The sequence below is a fragment of the Eptatretus burgeri genome, chromosome 4 (genome assembly GCF_056783735.1).
Source record: "Eptatretus burgeri isolate ZD-2024b chromosome 4, Ebu_testis_v1, whole genome shotgun sequence".
In the NCBI taxonomy this organism is placed as follows: domain Eukaryota; kingdom Metazoa; phylum Chordata; class Myxini; order Myxiniformes; family Myxinidae; genus Eptatretus; species Eptatretus burgeri.
In genome coordinates, this window is record NC_140964.1 from 35,913,271 (window position 1) to 35,936,255 (window position 22,985).

General features: G+C 44.8%; 1 protein-coding gene across 2 annotated transcripts in view; it reads right to left on the reverse strand.

The window, feature by feature from the left end:
• The window catches only part of PC (pyruvate carboxylase), a 587,030-nt gene that overhangs the window by 222,073 nt on the left and 341,972 nt on the right, over positions 1–22,985 (reverse strand). For both annotated transcript variants that reach the window (XM_085877423.1, XM_085877424.1), the window contains one exon: positions 19,856–20,077. In XM_085877423.1, coding sequence (XP_085733549.1) covers positions 19,856–20,077 — 222 coding nt within the window. The remainder of the gene's footprint in view (positions 1–19,855; positions 20,078–22,985) is intronic.

The following is a 22,985-nucleotide window of genomic DNA, read 5'->3' on the forward strand; positions in this document are numbered from 1 at the left end:
ACATTAAATGATGTAAGAGACAGAAACAAGAAACCAGCCTTACTGAAACAGCTCCACGATCATACATCACTTCATACTGCAACATGACTGTCAGAAGAATAATGAAAGGATGGAGTGGGGAGAGTGGGGAAGGATGCGGATGCTGGAAAGAAGGAGCGATACAAAATTAATGATAAAAAGGCTGGAGACAAGCACAGCTGAATGAAACTCCGAGACATGCTTCAGATACACTTCTCAAACACACTTTCTCCATCACAACACCTTAGTTCCATTATTCCCAGTCAACTACCTCATGTGGAAGTACCAAAGCTACTCGGTATGGACCCTCTTTTATCCCGGCTTCTAGTGTTGCATATTTCCTCGGTGCAAGCCTGAACATCAAAATTTAATACACAGAGCCACTCTGACCATGCACCAAACACAAGAGGATAAAAACGATGAAATACAAATTTGGGATCATCTCTGCAAAAATGAAAGGGCAAACATTAATGGACTAGGGGGCTGATAGAGATGCCCAGTGGTTCAACAATGAGTTAATTTAACCCATGGTGCTCTGCTAACTCCGAAAAGCAGAATTTTTTTTAATTTTTAATGGAGATAATAATTGAGAGTTGTTGAACCGAATCATATCAACTTGGCATCAAGCATTCCATTAGTAGATTTCACACTATCCAAACAAGCAACATGCTTCGTTTAACAAATGGCCATACAACGCAATGAAGTACATTAACCGGCTCGCATCATCCATGCTGTATTGTTTGTAAAACACAGTTCTTGTTAAGATGTCTTTGAGGTGCCGATGCTCCTTTCTGGATGGGCAATGCTGATTAAGGAAGAGTTCCCGAGACAGATCTAAACCTATGAAATCTGCAGGCTGCAAAGCCGACTGTAGATTGAAGCGCCTAAAAAAGGGGACACTGTGACGCCATACCGTACACGTTCCCTTTCCACTAAAATTCAACTATTAACATCTTCACACAATTGGGCAGACGATGAACCATCAAGTGACAACTGCTCTCAAGAGACAGGAATGACTGATCTGCAGGTTAAATGTCTGCAGCTTCAAGAAAAAAATTGCAAGAAATGGAAATAAACATGTAATGCAAATGGTGACATCGTCCATTTAATCGAGGAGGAAGACCTTGTGAGAGAGGAACAATTATTTTAAGGTGAGAATCACCTGTTATATCTAGCCACCATGTCCAGAGAACTGGAAAGTCTCAGAATCTGCTTGTCCAGGTTCTGCACAGCTGGAAGAGCTGTAAATGAACAAAGCATAGGAGAATGTAAACTCACCATGGATGCCCAGTGCGAGTGTGGGATGCTCGTGGATTTGGTGAACTCATTTAAACTTCACAATCCAGACCTCGTCTAGATCCTTTCTCCTCAACTTCTATCCCTCTCTCTCATCATTGGTTTGTTGACTTTCCACCTTAAAATTCTAAAGGTCTTCTATGAGCCGTGAGTCTCGTATTTAAAACAAACAAACAAACAAACAAACAAAAAACTCTTTCTCATGCTGCAAGTGAAACTACCTGCAATAAAGATATTAAACACACAAATCTTTCAAATATACACCACCTAGTCTTAATTTTGCTGTAAGGATTTAGATGTCCCATTCAGATGCATCCTGTCGACACCATGACTTCAGCAATCGATGGTGCTCGACCTGACACTCAGGTTTCATTAAAACATCAAAGCATTTGCCCCAATCTACATCATCGATGAAAGCCTTCTGCCTTGTGTGTCAGCGTGGTTACTCAATTGCTCTTAGATTGTACGTCTCAACCCCCTCCCCCTCCCCCCCACCATTAAGGCAATCTTTACAATCACTGCTTACAATTCCAGCACGAGGATAAGATTATGTCTGGTGTTGACTTTATGGTTAGGGTAGTGGGCTTGGGATCCTAGGATCCCGAGTTCAAATCCCACTCGGTTGTTCAATTAATACCAGGTGTGGTTGACTCTGCCTGTCATCCTTCTGAGGTCAGCAAAATGAGTGCGAGCTTGCTGGTATCCTGTGTCGGAGTGGCGACCCGTCCAGGATTGTACCCCAGAGCTAAGGAGACTGCTTACACAGCACCAACACTCTGCATAGAGTATGATCCCAATGGATGGATGGATGGATGGATGGATAACATTATTCATCACATCTTGCGTGCTCATCTCATAACGCCTTCATAGCCATTCCCATCCCACAGCCAGTCATCCTTTTGAAATCGCTCTGTGGTATGGAAACATTACTTATCCAAGATCAATGATGCTGGGATTTCACGGCTCGTTTCACCCACCATTGGCTCAACTGCTGTAGCTCCTTCTTGAGCTTTACTATACCTTCCATATAATGTTACAGGAGGTGCGTTCGTCCACTGATGCTGAAATTGGATTCAGAGTTTGGCGTCATAAACCAATATTACAGAATAATTCATGCACTGTGATGACTGATACAGGAACACTGCACCCATGCAGCCACCTTTCCCCAGCTCACCCACTTCCCAACATTCTTCCTGGCGAAATGAAAACGTCGCAAAAAAAAGAAAAGAAAAAGAAAGCTTCCATAAGCTCTGAACAATTAGCTAAGGCAATTATGCTGCTACCTCAAGACGTGTGTGAATTTCTTCCCAGCTCAATCCACCTCGGAACGAGATTAAAGTATGCAAATTACATTAGCAGCTCTGAAAATGACTGCTACGGGGCATTCAATATTAAGAGCATGTCGGCTGCAGGATTGAAAAGGCAGTTGAAACAAAACATAAATCGCATGCAATTTTAATATCAAGGCATTCTGACGGAACGGTGCAAACAATACCAGCTTCGAAAAGAATATCAAACAAAGCATCCTAACCTGAAGACTGATGCTGTTTATGGGGAAATTGAATAATTGGGCAGACCAAAAAAGCTGACATTGTGAAGATCTCAAATGTGCTGCAATCAAGTTTCCTTGAATTACAAAGAAACATAATTTGCCTGTGAAATAACATATGCTATTTTGTTATTTGAGTATTGTGGAAGCCACAGGCACACATGAATGGGGGACTTGTGAATAATTGTACAATCACTTGGAATTGTTTGGGTAAATGAAGAATGGACCGCGCATGTCCACGTGTCACCTTTGCCTTTGCTCTACAGCAACTGCAACATGCATTTTATTGTATTTGTGCCTTGGCTTTCTTTGTCCCAATAATTGAGATTCCACTGATTACTTATCTTTTCTGCAACGAGTCAAGGGAGAGCAGATTAGGTGGCATCGGTTTGCAAACACTTTTTAAATCCACAAAGGACAACTTGGAGTTGTGAGAGTCCGTACACATGGGCAAAAAGGCACTGCCAACTACTGGATAGCAAATGCCTGAGGAATAATGATCAGGTCTAATAGTTCCGACACCGAGTGATCTTCATCTGCTATTATGTGGGCAGCAAGCGCCAGGTACTGGGTACCCTCTGGAGAGGTGAGAGAGGAAATAGGTGGAAGGAAAGGGTGCTCGGGAAGGGAAAGGGGGAGGGATGGTGTCAGGACATGCGCAGGAAAAGACAGTGTAGGTGATGATGAGTTATGATGTTGGTCCCACCATCTATTCATAGGCATGCAATGACTCCCACTCCCATCCTCTCCAGAGGGTATTTAACACCTGGTGCACATTGTGTGAATAGTTCCGGGTCAAGATGTAAATGTCAGACAAGAGTGTTTCACTCTGAGACGATTGCTGTCATTCCTGGTGCCCTTTCTATCCTTGAGCACAAATTATTGTTTCTTTTTTTTTTTCTCTCTCCTCTCTCCTCTCTCTCCTGCCCCCCCCCGCCCCCACTTCTCCCTCCCTCCTGTCCCCTCTCTCTCTCTCTCTCTCTCTCCCTCCTGTCCTCCGTCTCTCTCCCTCCAGTCCTCCTCTCTCTCCCTCCAGTCCTCCCTCCCTCTCCCTCCAGTCCTCCCTCTCTCTCCCTCCCTCATGTACCCCTCTCTCTCTCCCTCCCTCCTGTTCCCTCTCTATCCCTCCTGTTCTCTCTCTCTCTCTCTCTCTCTCTCTCTCTCTCTCTCTCTCTCTCTCTCTCTCTCTCTCTCTCTCTCTCTCTCTCTCTCTCTCTCTCTCTCTCTCTCTCCTGCCCCCCCACTTCTCCCTCCTGTCCCCTCTCTCTCTCTCTGTCTCCCTTCTGTCCCTCTCTCTCTCTCTCTCCCTCCTGTCCCTTCTCTCTCTCTCTCCCTCCTGTCCTCCCTCTCTCTCCCTCCTGTCCTCCCTCTCTCTCCCTCCAGTCCTCCCTCTCTCTCCCTCCAGTCCTCCCTCTCTCTCCCTCCAGTCCTCCCTCTCTCTCCCTCTAGTCCTCCCTCTCTCTCCCTCCAGTCCTCCCTCTCTCTCCCTCCAGTCCTCCCTCTCTCTCCCTCCAGTCCTCCCTCTCTCTCCCTCCAGTCCTCCCTCTCTCACCCTCCAGTCCTCCCTCTCTCCCTCCTGTCCTCCCTCTCTCCCTCCTGTCCCTTGTCCCTCTCCCTCCCTCCTGTCCCCTCTCTCTCCCTCCCTCCTGTTCCCTCTATCCCTCCCTCTCTCTTCCCTCCTGTTCTCTCTCTCTTTCCCTCTCCCACTCCGTCGCGTCCCCTCTCTCCCTCTCCGTCGTGTCCTTTCTCTCTCTCCCTCCCGTCCCCTCTCTCCCTCGTGTCCTCTTTCTCCCTCGTGTCCTCTCTCTCCCTCGTGTCCTCTCTCTCTCTCTCGCTCGTGTCCCCTCTCTCTCTCCCTCGTGTCCTCTCTCTCTCCTTCGTGTCCTCTCTCTCTCTCTCTCTCTCTCTCTCCCTCGTGTCCTCTCTCTCTCTCTCTCTCTCTCTCTCTCTCTCTCTCTCTCTCTCTCTCTCTCTCTCTCTCTCTCTCTCTCTCTCTCTCTCTCTCTCTCTCTCTCTCTCTCTCGTGTCCTCTCTCTCTCTCTCGTGTCCTCCCTCTCTCACCCTCCAGTCCTCCCTCTCTCCCTCCTGTCCTCCCTCTCTCCCTCCTGTCCCTTGTCCCTCTCCCTCCCTCCTGTCCCCTCTCTCTCCCTCCCTCCTGTTCCCTCTCTATCCCTCCCTCTCTCTTCCCTCCTGTTCTCTCTCTCTTTCCCTCTCCCACTCCGTCGAGTCCCCTCTCTCCCTCTCCCTCGTGTCCTCTCTCTCTCTCCCTCGTGTCCTCTCTCTCTCCCTCGTGTCCTCTCTCTCCCTCGTGTCCTCTCTCTCCCTCGTGTCCTCTCTCTCTCTCTCCCTCGTGTCCCCTCTCTCTCTCCCTCGTGTCCTCTCTCTCTCTCCTTCGTGTCCTCTCTCTCTCTCTCTCTCTCTCTCTCTCTCTCTCTCTCTCTCTCTCTCTCTCTCTCTCTCTCTCTCTCTCTCTCTCTCTCTCTCTCTCTCTCTCTCTCTCTCTCTCTCTCTCTCTCTCTCTCTCTCTCTCTCTCTCTCTCTCTCTCTCTCTCTCTCTCTCTCTCTCTCTCTCTCTCTCTCTCTCTCTCTCTCTCTCTCTCTCTCTCTCTCTCTCTCTCTCTCTCTCTCTCTCTCTCTCTCTCTCTCTCGTGTCCTCTCTCTCTCTCTCTCTCGTGTCCTCTCTCTCTCTCCCTCGTGTCCTCTCTCTTCCTCTCCCTCGTGTCTTCTCTCTCCCTCTCCCTCGTGTCTTCTCTCTCCCTCTCCCTCGTGTCCTCTCTCTCTCTCCCTCGTGTCCTCTCTCTCTCTCTCTCTCTCTCTCTCTCTCTCTCTCTCTCTCTCTCTCTCTCTCTCTCTGTCTCTCTCTCTCTCTCTCTTTCTCTCTCTCTCTCTCACTGTCTCTCACTGTCTCTCTCTGTCTCTCTCTGTCTCTCTCTCTCTCTCTCTCTCTCTCTCTCTCTCTCTCTCTCTCTCTCTCTCTCTCTCTCTCTCTCTCTCTCTCTCTCACTCTCTCTCTCTCTGTCTCTCTCTGTCTCTCTCTGTCTCTCTCTCTCTCTCTCTCTCTCTCTCTCTCTCTCTCTGTTGTCTCTCTCTCTCTCTCTCTCTCTCTCTCTCTCTCTCTCTCTCTCTCTCTCTCTCTCTCTCTCTCTCTCTGTCTCTGTCTCTGTCTCTCTCTGTCTCTCTCTGTCTCTCTCTCTCTCTCTCTCTCGTGTCCTCTCTCTCTCTCCCTCCCTCGTGTCCTCTCTCTCTCCCTCCCTCGTGTCCTCTCTCTCTCCCTCGTGTCCTCTCTCTCTCTCTCTCTCTCTCTCTCTCTCTCTCTCTCTCTCTCTCTCTCTCTCTCTCTCGTGTCCTCTCTCTCTCTCTCTCTCTCTCTCTCTCTCTCTCTCTCTCTCTCTCTCTCTCTCTCTCTCTCTCTCTCTCTCTCCCTCGTGTCCTCTCTCTCTCCCTCGTGTCCTCTCTCTCTCCCTCGTGTCCTCTCTCTCTCCCTCGTGTCCTCTCTCTCTCCCTCGTGTCCTCTCTCTCTCCCTCGTGTCCTCTCTCTCTCCCTCGTGTCCTCTCTCTCTCCCTCGTGTCCTCTCTCTCTCCCTCGTGTCCTCTCTCTCTCTCTCCCTCGTGTCCTCTCTCTCCCTCGTGTCCTCTCTCTCTCTCCCTCGTGTCCTCTCTCTCTCTCCCTCGTGTCCTCTCTCAATCTCCCTCCTGTCCTCTCTCTCTCTCCCTCGTGTCCTCTCTCTCTCCCTCCCTCGTGTCCTCTCTCTCTCTCCCTCATGTCCTCTCTCTCCCTCCCTCGTGTCCTCTCTCTCCCTCGTGTCCTCTCTCTCCCTCGTGTCCTCTCTCTCTCTCCCTCGTGTCCTCTCTCAATCTCCCTCGTGTCCTCTCTCAATCTCCCTCGTGTCCTCTCTCTCTCTCCCCCGTGTCCTCTCTCTCTCTCTCCCTCGTGTCCTCTCTCTCTCCCTCCCTCGTGTCCTCTCTCTCTCTCTCCCACGTGTCCCCTCTCTCTCTCGTCCTCTCTCTCTCCCTCGTGTCCACTCTCTCCCTCCCTCTCCCTCGACTTCGCTCTCTCCCTCTCCCTTGTGTCTGCTCCCTCCCTCTCCCTCGTATCCGCTCCCTCCCTCTCCCTCGTGTCCTCTCTCTCCCTCTGCCTCCTGTCCTCTCTCCATTCTCGCCCCTCTTCCTTCACACCCCTTCCCCTTCACTCTATTTTACGGAATATAGATTATTACCTCTGTCACCGAAGGTGGAAGGAAGTTATGTTTGTGTGCAGATTATCTCAGACTTGTGGACGGACTTAGTTGAAATTAGGTGGACAGGTTGGGTGCGTGACAAGGACGAATTGATTCAACTTTGTTGAAGATCTGAATTCCGATCCGGGTCTAATAATGTTTTAGTGATTGATTCTTCATCATTGAAAGATGCGGCCAAAAATGATATTTTGCATGATATCTCAAAAAGTTACAAACAGATTCAGACAAAACTCGGTGGACTGGTTGGGTGTGTGTCAAGGACTAATTAATTCATTTTTGGTGAAGATCCAAATCCGGATCTGGATACGAGAATTATTATAGTTATAAAAGTGATTCTTCACCATCGAGAGATGGGGCCGAAAACGATATATAGCATGATATTTAAAAAATTTATTGGGCCCAATATGTTCGACTGGATCAGGCATTACATGGTCGAGGTATGCCCTCTACCAAGTGCCCTTCAATTATTTTACAGTTTCGAAGCCACATGAAAGAGCAGTCACACAAATCATGCACACAGATGCAACGGCATTAGACAATATTGGACTTGACTTCAAACAAACATGGCAACTAACACTGGGGGTAGTGAAGTAACTTAACGGTGCACCTTGTTTCCAGGTGACGCCATCTTGTGACCTCAGTTTTCTCTCCACCATCAGCGGGCCAATCAATTAGAAATCCAGTAACCCCATCCTGGTGAAACTTCCAAAATCCAGGCCGACTGATCCAGGCACACCTCAACTCTTTTATTCCTCCCTTCTCTCATCTATGGAACGACCTTCTGTAGGCTGTTCTGTCTCATTCTTCCATCCAGGGCTTCTAAGCAAGCAGTACACCACCATTTATTTTCATCCCCAGTTCTTGACGTTTGTCCCATTGCAGGATCTATGTTGCTCATCCATGAACCTTGCTCCTGTAAAGAAAAATAACAAACTCTGCCCCCTTTCCCCGACAGGATACTCACCCAATGGGCTTGTCCATGCTGCACTCTACTGAGGCTAAAGGCTGAAGCGAAGAAGCTAAAGCAGTAGCACGTACCATTTTTGAAGTCTTTGGTTTGACTCAGCAGGGGTCAGACCCAAACCAATGACCTCCGAGACTCAAAGCATACAGTATTTTGTATGCACAAAGTGTTTGACATGGATATAACCCCCACCCCCCCCAAAAAAAAACCCAAAAAGTAATGACAAAACACCTAAAAAGTTAAAATTATCTGGAAAATTAATGGTGCGCACATGCTCATGCTCGCATGCATTTATCCCCTTGACTTCAGCCTATGTGCCTTTGTAGTATCTGTTACATACCTTGTTTGCACTACAGTTTCAGGCACCATTGTACCTTTGTCATACATTTCTCAGAGATAATCTATTGCGTTGGCATTTTTATGACTACACACAGACAATCATTATTCTTTAAAAGCCATTAAGTCACATGGAGTCTTGCAAATACAGACAATCATTAAAATACTATTACTCCACAATACCTTCTGCCAATTATTTTAACTGCACAACCCCCTGCTTTGAATCAGGCATAAAAGATCCGATAAGTCATCTGGCATGAAGGTTGTTATGGTTCCGTAATTAAGCTTTTTAATATCTTTCTTTCGACATGCATTTTAATTGGGCATGCAGTCGAAGTATACGACGATTGATGAAAGGTGACCTGGCATGCTCACTCTTGCCACTGTATATCCATTGTCACCCAATGAAAAGCCAAATGCAGCATTCAGTGGTTTCAGAAGGAATTTCTGATTCATAATTCTGCGGTTCAAGGAAGAACCTATGGCTTGAAATATTAATCACGAAATAATGGTATATATGCTTCGTAAACATCATTTACTTGTTCACATTGCCTTTGGTGGAGACATACAAGAAAAAGAAATGCGGACAATGCAACATACTCCTTTACACATGAAACAGGAACCAAACACGAGCGAGTGTAACATAGACATTATCCACTGGACAATTTCAGAAGGAGAAATCAGAAGAGCCTCGATCAATGTCTCATAGCTGTTTGTACAAAGGAATGCACGTGTAGTCCTCACAAAGTTGTAACTAAGGCTTTTGAGTCAAAATTTATAAATGAGATTTCAAAACATCAATGAAGAACAACAATATATTGAAATCTATATTCAGAAAAATTGCACAAATGCAAATGCCGTGAGACCCGAGACAACCAATTCAAATTAAGGGGGGGGGGGAAATCAAATAATGTATAAAAATATTGAAAAAGTGCAACATTTTCTCTTATGTCAGAATGTTGAAATTGTTTAGATTCCAAGATTGCAAGTAACCCCATCCAAGAAACTGCTTCAGTAGAACTGACCCTCTATGTAAAAGCCATGACATGATGATGATGATGATCATCATCATCATTTACTCAGTTTGATGAATTTTGCCAGACAACATAGATCAAGTGTGCCCAGGTATGTGAATGAAATCATGTGTTAATAAATAATCATGTGATCTATAATTGTGTGTGTGTGTGTGTGTGTGTGTGTGTGTGTGTGTGTGTGTGTGTGTGTGTGTGTGTGTGTGTGTGTGTGTGTGTGTGTGTGTGTGTGTGTGTTGATTGTTGTCTCCAATTGTGGGTTTGAGGAGAAAGAATGAAGTCCTCCCACTTTATCAATGGAACAAAGTTCCTCCAGGACTCTAAAGTATCCACCTTAGCTTCGGTAAGGGATTACAGTTCATGGACCAAGCTGTTCAACATTTGTTTTTCTTTGAGTTTTGTTCCGAGGGCTCTTTTCAAGATCATCATCGAATCCCAGACTGCCTCCAATTGTAGTTCATTTGTGGTAATATCCCCAGGGATAGTTTTGAAAATCTCAGTGATGTTCTTTTTTATTACTCCTATTGCTCCAATCACCACTTTCAATTTTGATGCTCTTCAGCTTCCAAGATCTCTCGACCTCATTTTTGAGGTCCCGGGATTTGGTCATTTTCTTGATTTCTGCATTATTTAAACCAAAATCGCTGGGTACCGATATCTCAATCAGCAATGCTATCTTTTCCTTTTTGTTCCTGAGAACGATGTCCGGTCATAAGGCTTTGTTTTTTTCTGTTCATGCTCGAGTAGATAGATCTTCAGGTCGAACATGAGCATGACATCCCCATTTTCAATGATCGCCCTTGGTTCATGATGAGTTTTCTGGAACTGAGATGTTTAAATTTTTGAAGATATGCCAATGAATCGCTTTGTATACTTTGTTGTGCCTTTGTGTGAAAAGTTGTTCTGATAATGTTTTTGTTGTAAAGTTGTTCATCCTGAAAGCAGGTGACTAGTGCTTTCTGTTTCGATCTTGCAGAACCTACACTTGTCCACCTGGCTCAGTCCCGCTATATTTTAAAATCACTTGGTGTGGTGTCATTGATCTTGGGCATTTATTTGTATTTGTTCTCTGTCCCAATTGAGCTGACATCTTCTTAGCCATTCCAATGAGCCTTCTTTGTCGATCCTAACTCGGTCAAATTCTTTTTTGTATTTTCCTGCTCTTTTGTCATCTTCCCAGTTTTTGGTGTATATTTGTTGATATTTCTTTTTATATATTTCTTTTATCTATTTTGCAATTGTTGGGGCTGTATTTGTTGCTGTTTCATTTCACTGTATGGTATCTTATATTCACACCTGTTTTTGAAAATCCCTTGCAAAGTGAGAGAGGGATACATTTTCAGGTCTTTTGTAATGTTTTTTTTTGTATGTGGGCCACAATGTGTTGAAACTTGGTGATTATGCTCGGGGTATGCATGTAGCGACCCACTCTCACCATTACCTTCACAATTTCTTCCTACAACCTTCCATTCTGCAATCTTATCTAATCTTCAAAAATTCACAAAAAAAAAATATTTTCCTCGTATCCTTCCTAACGATACACCTCCTGTAATCACGTATCTCTGCCCTCCCATATCATCACTCCACCTCCTCAAATCCTTAACTTCCTTCTGCCCACTCTCTTATTACTCCCCACTGTAGGTCAACCCAGCACCACAGAACCTTTTCTCCTCCTCATCTGCCCCCCCCTTCCCAAGCTCTTTTGCAACCCCCAACACTTTTTCAACAACTCTCCTTACCTCCCACCACCTCCTCCCTTGTCCTACCCTCCCCCTCCCCCTGCACCCAAAGCCTCCTCCCCTCCCTCTTCATTCACAGTGTGAACCTCAAATATCTGGGGCATTCACTCAAACCTTATACAGATCATACATACAGATCAAAACTCATACAGATCTTTTCATACAGGTTGCCACTGACAAACCAAACATAATCTGCCCAACAGAAACTTTCCTCCCTCAAGACGTCTCTGACTCCCTAGCATCTCTCCCTGGTTACTCCCTCCTCCGATATGACAGACCTGAGCTTCGTCCTGGTGGAGGAGTTGCTCTCTTCATCAAAGACTATTCCTCACTCTCCATGCACTGCCCTCACTCCCCCACACCCCCAGGAATACCTCTGGCTACGGCTTCCCCTCCACTCCCACCTCAATTTTATATGTGTACTGTACCGTCCACCTAACAGTGATGACTCCATCGACACATCACTATCCGAAAACATGGACCAACTTCTATCTTCTCATCCAAACTCTCTATTCCTCATATGTCATGACTTCAATTGTCATCATGCCAGTTGGCTGGGTGTGGGTACCTCTCTCACCTGTCATGGCACTTCAGCAAAAAACTTCTGCGACTCAATCGGTCAACTTCCCGACCCGGATCTCAACCAATGGTACTCCATCTCTTCTGGATCTGATTTGGACAAATTTCCCTGAAAATATTTGCTCCTCCGCTTCCTCCGCTCCAATCGGTTCTTCTGACGACATGCTTGTGAAAGTCGACATCTCTCTGGCTGTTATCAGAGACCCACCTCAGCACCGTTGAGTCTGGCCTCTCAATCAGACCGACTGGCAGGGTCTCCAAGCGGACATCAAATTTCTAGACTGGTCTCCCATCGCTACTTCCTCCAACATCAACTCATCCTGGGAATTCTTTCAAAGAAACTTGCTCTCCCTTATGCACAGATTTATCCCCTCTCGTCTTCAGTTGTCCTACCCTTCCTCCCGCCCTTGGTTTACTGAAGCTTGCGGCGAGGCAGTTGTCCTGAAACAACTTGCCTTTGCCTCATGGAAAGCAAACCCAAATGAGGGCAATCTCAGTTCCTTCCATAAAGCTCGGAACAAGTGTGTATCTACTCTCAGGAGAGCCAGAAAACAACATCTTTCTCATCTAAGTTTGAACTTTCAAACCTCCCTCCTTCCTCCAAATCCTGGTGGCATCTAATCAAATCTGTTTCTGGTGTATGTCCCCCCCCCCATCCCCTCCCTTACCTCAAATGGCCACACTGCTGATACCGCACGTGAAAAAGCTGAATGCCGAAACTCGGTGTTTGCAGCTAAATCTTGTGTCTGAAACCCATCACATTCTGTACCCACCTTACTCAGTCACACTCAACTGTCCCTGGACTCTGTGTTCTTTTCTTTTGACAAAGTGGAGAGCTTGCTGTCAAAGCTCGCCTCAGATTCTGCAACCGGTCCAGACGGCATCAGTCCACGTGTCCGAAAAATATTCTCCTCTACTCTTGCTCACCCTCTCTCTGTTCTGTTCACCCTCTCATTTGTTCAAGGTCATTTTCCATCTGCTTGGAAATGAGCAAACATTATCACCCTGTATAAAAAAGGTGCAAAAACAGATCCCTGCAATGACAAACCAATCAGCCTTCTCCCAATCATCAGCAACGTTATGGAATCCATCATCAGTTCAGACATTAAATCCTTCCTCTTCTCCAATGGCTTGATTTCCCATCATCAATTTGGTTTCAGACCAGGTCACTCTACCCTGGATATGCTGCTTCTGCTCTCCCAACAATGGATGGAGGTACTCAATGCTGGACATGAAAACAGAGCCATATCCCGAGACATATCGTATGCTTTTAGCATGGTCTGGCACCCCTGCCCTGCTCACCAAACTCTCTTCCTATGGGATCCAAGGCTATCTCCACTCATGGCTCGCAGACTTCCTCTCCTATCACAGTCAACGTGTGACCATAAATGGAGTTCTCTCATCCCCCCTTCCTGTCCAGGCTGGAGTTCCTCAAGGTAGCGTTCTGGGCCCTGTGCCTTTTCTGGTTTTCATCAATCATCTCTCCGACTCTCTGGAAAATCCTCTTTATCTCTTTGCTGATGACTCCACCCTCTGCCGTACCATCTGTCATCCCTCAGACTGGCAAGCAGCAGCTTCTTCGCTCACTGCTGATCTGGATAAAATCATAAACTGGTCCAACACGTGGAACATGTCTTTCAATCCTGAAAAATCTCACACTCTCACTTTGTCTCTACGAAAGGACCGTTTGGAAACCCCCCTCCAACCCTCCCCAAACCCCCCCCCATCTATTTTTTCAACAATCCGCTGGAAGAAGTCCTTTCATTCAAGCTTCCGGGTCTTTCTGGATCTTTCCTGGGAAAGCCACATTTCCATCCTGGCTTCCAAAGCCAGTCTGGGAATCCTCCGTCGTGCAAAGTCCTTCCTCGGCCAACCTGAGCTCCTGACCACATACAAAGCTTTTGTCCGCAGCCTGATGGAGTACTGCCCTCCCCTCTGGGCCGGCGCTCCTACCTATCACCATTCTCAGCTTCAAGCTGTGGAAACCAAGGCATTTCGGATCATTGGTATCTCCCGCGGTGAGGCTGAGTCTTTGGGCCTCTCACTCTCTCACCACAGGCAGGTCGGTGGTCTTTCTGTCTTCTACCGTCTCCTCTCCGGTCTCGCCCCCCCACTCCCTGCTCTGTCTGTGATATGTCCCCCCCCCTCCCCATATTTCCGCAGGGCACTCAAGGTCCGCTAGCAACCCCCTTCTTGTAAAAGTACCAAAATCACGAATCACTGCTCACCTTCACTCTTTCATTCCTCTTTTTCCCTCTCTTCCCTCTCCCGCCCCTCGTCTCATGCCCCCCTTGCTGTGCGTTGTGTGTTAGCTCTCGTACGAGCTTTGACAATGTATACAAAAAAGAAAAATGGTCACACAATTTCTTCCGTTAACCCTCTCTGGGTTGAACTCCTAAAAATCCAGGCTGACTTTGTTCCTCATTTCTCCCATTTATGGAAAAACACCTTTCTGAGACTGTTCCATCAACTATTCCCTCCAAGGCTTCAAAAGTAGGCAGTGCACCACCATCTCAGGTCAATCCCCTTCCCCACCAACAATCATTTCTCACCCCCTAATCCAACCTATCCCAACCCTCTTACAGGCAGGTCATTGTGTTTCCTCTTCTTTTGCTAGTTCACCCCCTTCCTTATTGTATCCAAGTTTTGCCTGACCAACCATCCCATGCTTTTCTTCCCTCTGTCAAGCCACTTCGTGAGGTTCGATTTGTATAAAAATATTAAAACTGAAAAAAATTAAGACACTGCTTATGAAATCTGTTTCCCAACAATAAAAAAAAATTGGATGACAGAAACAAAACCAAAAAAGAAATAAATAAAAATGCAAAACATCCCAGTTGATAATGTTTACAAACACACGCTGTCATTTGACACAACTGATTGATGTGTAGGAAATAATAAACGAAAATAAATAAATAAATAAATAATTCCTTCAAAAGGAACTTCGACACAGGAGGCCATTCAGTCCTTCAAAGCCTGCATTCATATTGCCAACCTCTGGTTGTTTGTCCATGTCATACCCTTTTAAATGCTGATAGTCCAGCAAGGAAACAGCACATACCACTTGAAAAGAGTCTTTAGTATGACTCAGCCAGGGTTTGAACTGCCGACCTCCCAGATCATTACGCCATCGAGTCTGGATGTGTGTTCAAGTTGTGTACTCCTTTGTCAAACAATGTGAACGACAATTATTTTGAGGCAGAAATACTTTTGAAATAGTTCCTGAGCAATGAATGAAACTGCAACCATATCCATCAAATAAATCACTGACACATCATGGGCTTAAAAGGTTTCACGTGCACACCAATTTGCCAGCAAAAGAACAAGTAAGTAAATCTCATAGCGCTCTCTCTACACAACACGAAAATGGGCCAGGAAAAGCCATCGTCAACTATATTTTGCACTAAATAGCGTATAAAGGAGTGTTGCAAACACCTTGTAAACTTATCAACAAAAATACACAATTTAAACAAATTTGCCACTGGTATTGAGCATTTTAGGTCTGATGTACCTGGAAAGGAAATCACACACTCACTCAAAGCAGACCAAATTGACTGCATAATGTTTCCTCTGCATATGAAAAATGATGGTGTGACCTGGCAAGTGATACCTGCCATTGGAATTACATCAATGAAGGCATTTTGAAACAGTAAATGACAGTGATGTCACAAGTGTTTCCTTTACTATTCATATTCAGTTTCCCCAATGTGGGGTGTTTTTGGTTGAAAATGTCAGGCCCCATTCACTGCCGCCTAATATCTGTGACAAGTGGACGTCGTGATGATAATGTGCAAATTTCTCAAAAATCCATCAGGGGAATTATATACTACGATGTGCTGATGCTCTTATTCAGAACAAATTGTTCCACCCTTTGTAAGGCCATTAAAACTAAAGTGCTTTATCAAGCACACTATCTTTTAGTCTTGAGCAAAGATAGCAAATTTGGCAAAAGGCACTTTCAGTGACGCACAATGTAATTGTTCTGGAGGTGTGCAAGTGAGCTTTTTATTTTTTATTATTATTATTTTTTCGAGTGCACGATTTACAAGGCCAAAGGCCATTCTGGGTGGGAGCTACAGAAAGAGAGGCTACCAAGGATAGATAGAGAGAACCGAATAAATTTGCTAACATTTCTCTTGAATTACGGACGGTTACAGGATGAGGGAAACAGGACACAGGCAAGGAGTTCCAAAGTAGATCAGCAAGAGGAAAAAATCTGGAGCATGTAACAAGTGTTGGCCCTTGGGATCGATCGGAGTGTGAAGAAGCTGCAAAACGTGTGGAACATCTGAAGGTACATTCAGGGGAGACCAAGGGAGAAGAGACCTTCAGAACACATTCCATGACAATATCTGTTGAAGAGCCTTAATGCAGCTACAGAATGCCGCATGGAAACTGGTTCCAATGATGATGCCAAGTCATGCCCTATCAGCTGATGGCACACTCCTGTATCTTGTCAAGGAGAGAAAGACTATAAGCAGGTGCACCAGCCCAGACATGGGAACAATGTTCCATCAAGGGTCCTTTAGTAGCCTTGTATAGATATAACAGAATGGCCGAAGGGAGGCATCATCGTGCACGGTATTGACAGCCAATGCGTTTGGAAGCACATTTTGCTACACTGGAAAATATGGTGATCTTGTTTGGGATATGGACAACAATTGTGTCTTCTTCACGTTGAAGGATACAGGAAAATCATTCCACCAGTTTATCACATTCTCTAAATCTTGATTGAGAGTGATACTGGCTTGGGCACGAGATGAAGCAGAAAGGGTGCTTGGATAAGTTGTGTACAGTGTAAAATGATCAGCATAAATGCCTAGCTGTGAAAGAATGCGCTATGGAAGATCACTTATGCACAAAAAGAACAACATAGGGCCAAAAACAGAACATTGAGGAACACCTGCATTGAAGCTACGGGTGGGGACGATTTCCCATCATGTAGCACTCCAATTTGGCGATCGGTAAGAAATGCAGAGATAATGCTTAAAAAGAGTTGGCATACTGCCTAACAGAATGGCTGCCATCACGAAGATAGCTTACAATATCCACCTCCCATCCCAGATGAAGGATCTGCTTTTTTGTGTGTACATGCAGTGTTGAGGCTTGTGGAAGAGCTTGACCACAGAACAGGTGAGGATGAAACACAAATAAAAAAACAGTAGAAAGAGAGGAGGGGTAACACACCAACAGCAGGGTTAAGGGTCAATAGAGGGACACTTGAAGAAATAAGGGATTTGGGGAAGAATGAGGGCTGGCGGAGGACACAGGAGGTGAACAAGAGGGATACAAACACAAACTCTCAATCGCAGAAGTGGAAAGAAAAACTGGAAACCTGGAAAAAGGTGTGCTTGGGGAGGGTTAATGAGGGTAGAAAAGATCATGGTTGTGGATGGGAGTGACCTGAGATGACGGTGAACAGCTGTCTTGAATCCCTGGATGGAAGAATGAGTTTGAAGAGACGGAGAAAATTGGTTGATCCACAGGTAGGAAAAAAGAGGAATGAATGAGTGGAGGTGAGCAGTGATTCTGGATTTTGGGAGTTTCACCAGAAGATGGATGATGGTGGACCACATGAGCCTGCAGGGGGTGTGGGAGGGGAAGAGCACCGACCTGTCTGCAATGTGAAAGTTATATCCCCAGCAGAGACAGCTTCATCGCAGGAGATTCCAATGACTTTGAAGACCTTGGTTTCCATGGCATCAAGCTAAGAAAGGTATGACGCAGGGGCGCCATCCCTGAGGGGAGAGTAGTACTCCATCAAGCTGCAGATGAAGGCCTTCTAGGGAGATAAAAGGAAAGGTGTGCCAAGGAATGACCTCGGATGCCCAAGCCTAACTGGCTTTGGAGGCCAACTTAGAAATGTGGTTTGCCCAAGAAAGATCATGGCTGATAGTGAGGCCCTAAAGTATGAGTGACTGAACTTCAACAGAGTTGTTAACAAAGTATATGGAAAGGTTTGCGAGACGGTCCTTCCGGAGAGACAGACTGAATGTGTGAGATGTCAGGATTGAAAGATATAATCAAAGGGTTTGCACAGCTCATGACTCTATCAAGGTCTGCAGAGAGAGAACAGGCTGCTGCCTGCCTATCTTAAGGATGGGAGATGTTATGGCAAAGGGTGGAGTCATCAGCAAAAAGATAAAGATAATTTTCCAGACAGTCAGAGATAACTGATGAAGATTTGGAAAAAGACTGGACCCAGAACAAGGGATTGCAGCACTCCAACCTTGACAGGGAAAGGAGATGAGAGGATCCCGTTGAGAGCCATGGGTTGTCGATGAGAGTAGAGGAAATCAGCGAGCCAGACTCATAGAAAAAGAGGGAAAAAAATTATATAATTAGGTGGTCAGAAATATAGAGGCGATTGACTGCGATTGATGCTTTCAATGCATGTAACTTCACCAACAATGCTTGTTTTACCCAAGCAAATGCAGCCTTACTTGCCCACACAAATCCTCCATGACAGTGAATCTTGAGCCATATACTTTTTCTATTATTATTCCAACTGAGCTCGGTCGAGTCGCATTGCCATTGTATTTGGTTGAGTCACGTTGCGACTGAGCTCTGTCGAGTCACTTTTGCTGTGACTGCAGTCGAGGTAGAGGAACCCTGGTAGGGTTTGAAATGGCAAACAGCTGACATTGTGTTAACTTTTCTTGAATGTTTTATGCAGCGTTCTTTGGCTGGAAGAGCAGGGGGTGAGGTATAAATAATCTAGCCACACAGGGATAATTGATGAGGTGAGAGCTGATTGGTTGTTCACTCCAATTACGGGTGAGAGACTGTTTGGGTGTGCGCGTGTGCATGTATATGTACACACACACACACACACACACACACACACACACACACACACACACACACACACACACACACACACATCCTGTGTTATAAGCAACAGTGTTTGACAGACGTGTAACTAACTTCCCAAGAAGAACAAATAATGTTTTTCTACATTGACATTAAAATGTATATTAGGTTATTGCATTATTAAAGGGGCCATTACATTTCTCTCCCTATCAACATGATCACAAAAACACAACAGGCTTGTTCATTTGTGTGCAGACATTACAAATGAATTAGTCAATTAAACACATGTGATATGTAAATCTCAGATAAGGAACAAATTCCATTTTACTTGTAAAAAGCAGCAAGTTATAGAAATGGTTATATTTTGATGAATATTAATGCACCTATATAAAAATCTGAATCATCTTCATATTCCCAATGCTTAAATGCATGGGATGTTTGGCAGGATTGGTCAGAGGTAGCGCACCCGACTTTAAACTGTATAGTCTGGGTTAAACTCCTGAAGCAGCTATAAACTGTCAACCTGGTGCTTCGCAGGTGGAGACTTTCATCCTCCTTCAAGGGGATGTTAAGTTGGTTGTGCCATGCAAGTGTTCGCTTCGGAGCTTAAATATCCCATGATGCCTTTCGAAAAAAGTAAGACATTTTGGGATAATTCCCTGGCTAAATAATTAATTCCCTCCGCAATTAATGCAGTCTCACTTGGGGTGGGGCACTGTAACAGTGGCAAAGATACATCCCAAAAATGATGCAAAGCAGCAACCAGGTGCACAACCATGAATGAATGTAGAACCTTTGCCTTCATCTCACAACACTCCACGACCTCAGAGCCGATTTATAAAATATATACTTAAGCCCGACTCCCACCATCATCTTCTCACAAAATTCCGCCACCTCAGGCGTCATTTATAAAAACGGCCGACAGATAGATGGCCCTATAACAACGACATATAGAAAAAAACGGCCAATTTTCCACTCTCTCAACCCTCATTTTGTTTTTGTATCCAATACAATCTTTCCCCTTTTCATTAATCCCACCCCCTGCTAACCTCATAAGTCCCCCTCCTTATTGTCTCCTCTTACTCAATTTAAACTTTTCAATTTCCCCTCCCCAACCTTTTTGTAACATGAAGGTGACCTCAAAGTTAACTGAAATGAGATGGAAGGTCACCTCAGAGAAGGATGGCCCACAAACGGAGACCACAAAACCAGACTGTGGTGATAATGATGTCAATTTTTCAAATTCCTGCGGAATTACACGAGCCCTGCATTTTGTGCGAGAAAGTCCTCACCTCCCCAATTCTCCAAGCCAAAGAGCTTGCTGAAATGATGGGCCAGGAAAGGAGAAATAGCCTTGAGGTCATGCGTGCGCACGCGAGTTGCCAGCAATGACTGGTGCGCATCCCGGAATGTAGTGTCCATGAGAAGTAGGGACGGGTGCTCCCGTACAGCCTTGGCAAATTCTTCTGGCCCAGACTGAAGCAGGACATCTCGAAAACCACTGGGGGGCTCACCTAGAAGAAGGATGAGGTGGTCAAGGGCGAAGAACAAAAGGTCAGACGATGATCGATTATTAACCACAAAAATTGCGTTGTTTCCCCTCACAGATTAGGCCACTATGTGCTTTCAGTTGGGGGATCTGAGGAACTTTTAACCCTTTAAATAAGCAATCAAAAGCCATTTTGGACTGGATGCACAGCAAAGCTAGTGAAAACCATAACCCTCAGGAAATAGGCAACGCATTGGGCTTCCATTTAATATGGGACATCAACTAGAAACAATTTTGAATTCCCACACAAGGAAACTCCTCCACATTAGTGAATGGCTCCAGTCTGGCAATATTTTTTTTATGCATACAACAGCTACACACCAGCAGTCAATATTCAATCTCTCTGGACCGCGTGACAGCGGAAATATTTGCCAAAATAGATTTGTGGATATTTGTATACTGGGTACCATCATGGCACATCAATCATCAGTTTTTCATCAAGGCCGAGAGGAACATTTCATTCAGCTGTAACAAAAGTTTTAAAAGTGGCAGATGTAGCATAAAACTTTTTGTCTGAATCTGCGATGCAGCATAAAACCAAATAAATAAATAAAAGGCAGGAATATAAACTTTTCATTTTTTTAAACTTTAAAACAAAACCCAGAACAGGCTGTAATCATAGGGTGGCATCGACCACCACAGAGTTCTTTGACGTCAGGGAGGCACCACTATTTTTAAAGACTATTCGATGAACTGCACCAGAGCTCACTGTAAGATACTGATGGACAAAATGCCAACATGCTTTAAACAAGACCAAATTACACGAATGCCCGTCGCTTTCCCATTGTTTACAACATCGTCGAGAGAAGTCCATTCTTCCTAAGCATGATGGTGATTTCCAATTATCTTCGAGACATTTCGCAACGAGAGAAATAGATGAGGCCAAGCATCCTTGAGATTGCCTGGCTGAGACTGTCGCTGCATACAAGACAATGGGTAAATGGGAACAGCACTGCACCCTTTTCAATACAAGACTGTTTTCCAATAAATACACAATACACAATAACGAGGCTGGACGTACAAACCATGGCACCGTCGGTGCCAGTCGAGGTAAATGATCTCAGATGCTCAGTGCACTAAAACAAATTGCAATTGGGCAATTAAATGTTATCAAGATCCTTTACACACACACACACACACACACACACACACACACACACACACACACACACACACACACACACACACACACACACACACACACACACACACTGGCTTAAACAAAATCTTCCAAAAAAACACAAAAGAAAAACAATTCCCAATTGCAATTTTATTATTGGCACAAGTCGTGAGGGCATGTTTTAAACGAAAATGAAGGCAGGGTCCATTTGGTGTGCAATTTGAAAATTGGATTCAGATGTGTCAGCCAGTTAACATTTGGCTCAGGTTATGCAAATTGTTTAACATTTTATCTTCTCAAGGAGGGGAAGAGTAGGAAACTCGAGGGTAAAACTTCGACAACATAATAGAACCATTTCTTTGAAATTGAACTGTTATCATACTCACAGAACACAGTTATTATTGTCATGAAAAATAAAAAAACCTTTAAAATAAACTATAATAAATGAATAAAATACTCAAAATGCGTCTGCATGTATGAACTGACGAAATGCAAATATCAAAAGTACATTCTTATCATATTGCTGGTATGCTGACCCACTTAACAATAAGCCCACAATGATTATAAACACCATAATTAAGTTTGTCAGGGTGTTGTAGAGGTAGCAGCGCACTTACCTTTGAGCTGTCCAGTCTAAGTTTGATTCCCGAACCAACCATAACCTGATGGTTTGGTGCTTCACATATAGGGCATTGCATCAGAGAGTGCAAAATCCCTCTGATGGACGTTAAAGCTGGGTGTTCCATCGGTTAGCATTAGTTGGTGGATGTTAAATAACCTATCTTTGTGAAAGTACCTGAACAATTAACAATTTCCTTACATATTTCGGCGAACGTCACATGCCCAGCCGGATCATGGAAGACTGAAGGACAAAACCTTCTCCGGCCTACCCCACAAGGTGGGAACAGTTGGGACTGTTAAATAAGCAATAGAAGATCCAAGTTTAGTGATTTAGAGATGTGATTGGCTTCATGACCATGTCTGTAGCAGAGAAGAAACACCAAAGTAGAGGAGGTAAAACTGGTAATTTTTCAAAAGTTGGGTTAGCAATTTTAAAGATAACATAAATGAGAGCATTATACACATCCCAATAGAAATACGCATATTTCGTCTCATGATAACCTGTGCAGCGTGCAAGGCACTTGCTCTCAAGGATGAGCATGACATCATTCAGAAGGAAGAAATTACTTGCTTTATATAACTTGCCAGTCACTGTAAAGTTCAAACTTTATATCACTGCCATATTGTACCAGTTGGGCACAAGTTTTAAAGTAACTTTGCAAAATATGAATGTCTGTGCAAGTAAGCTGTATTTCACCACAGTGTTACAATCACCATAATCCTGATTAATCCCTTGAGGGTGTTAATCCATTTGCACAATGATGTGACACCTCTGCAGCTTTACGGTAGTTCCAGCGAGTTGGTGTCCTGCATGTCCGTTTCCCCGAAGGGAATGGAAAACGACGCATTTAATTCACTCATACTTGCTGACACACTTATCGAAAGGGTTTGCATGCTGGAAGGAAATGTTGAACTTCTTCCTGAAAGTCTCTGTAGTGTCCATCTTGTTTACCCCGTGTACCCTGCCCCATCCCGCTCCCTTTCACACATCTCATGTGTCTATTCCCCACTGTTTTGTGCTTCCCTCTCCCATCCCTCCTGCCTCATGGTCCCCTTGTTATACTTTTTGTGTGTTAGCTCTTATCCTAGCCTTGATATTTAATTAAAAAAAAAAACAACCTTATTGCAAATT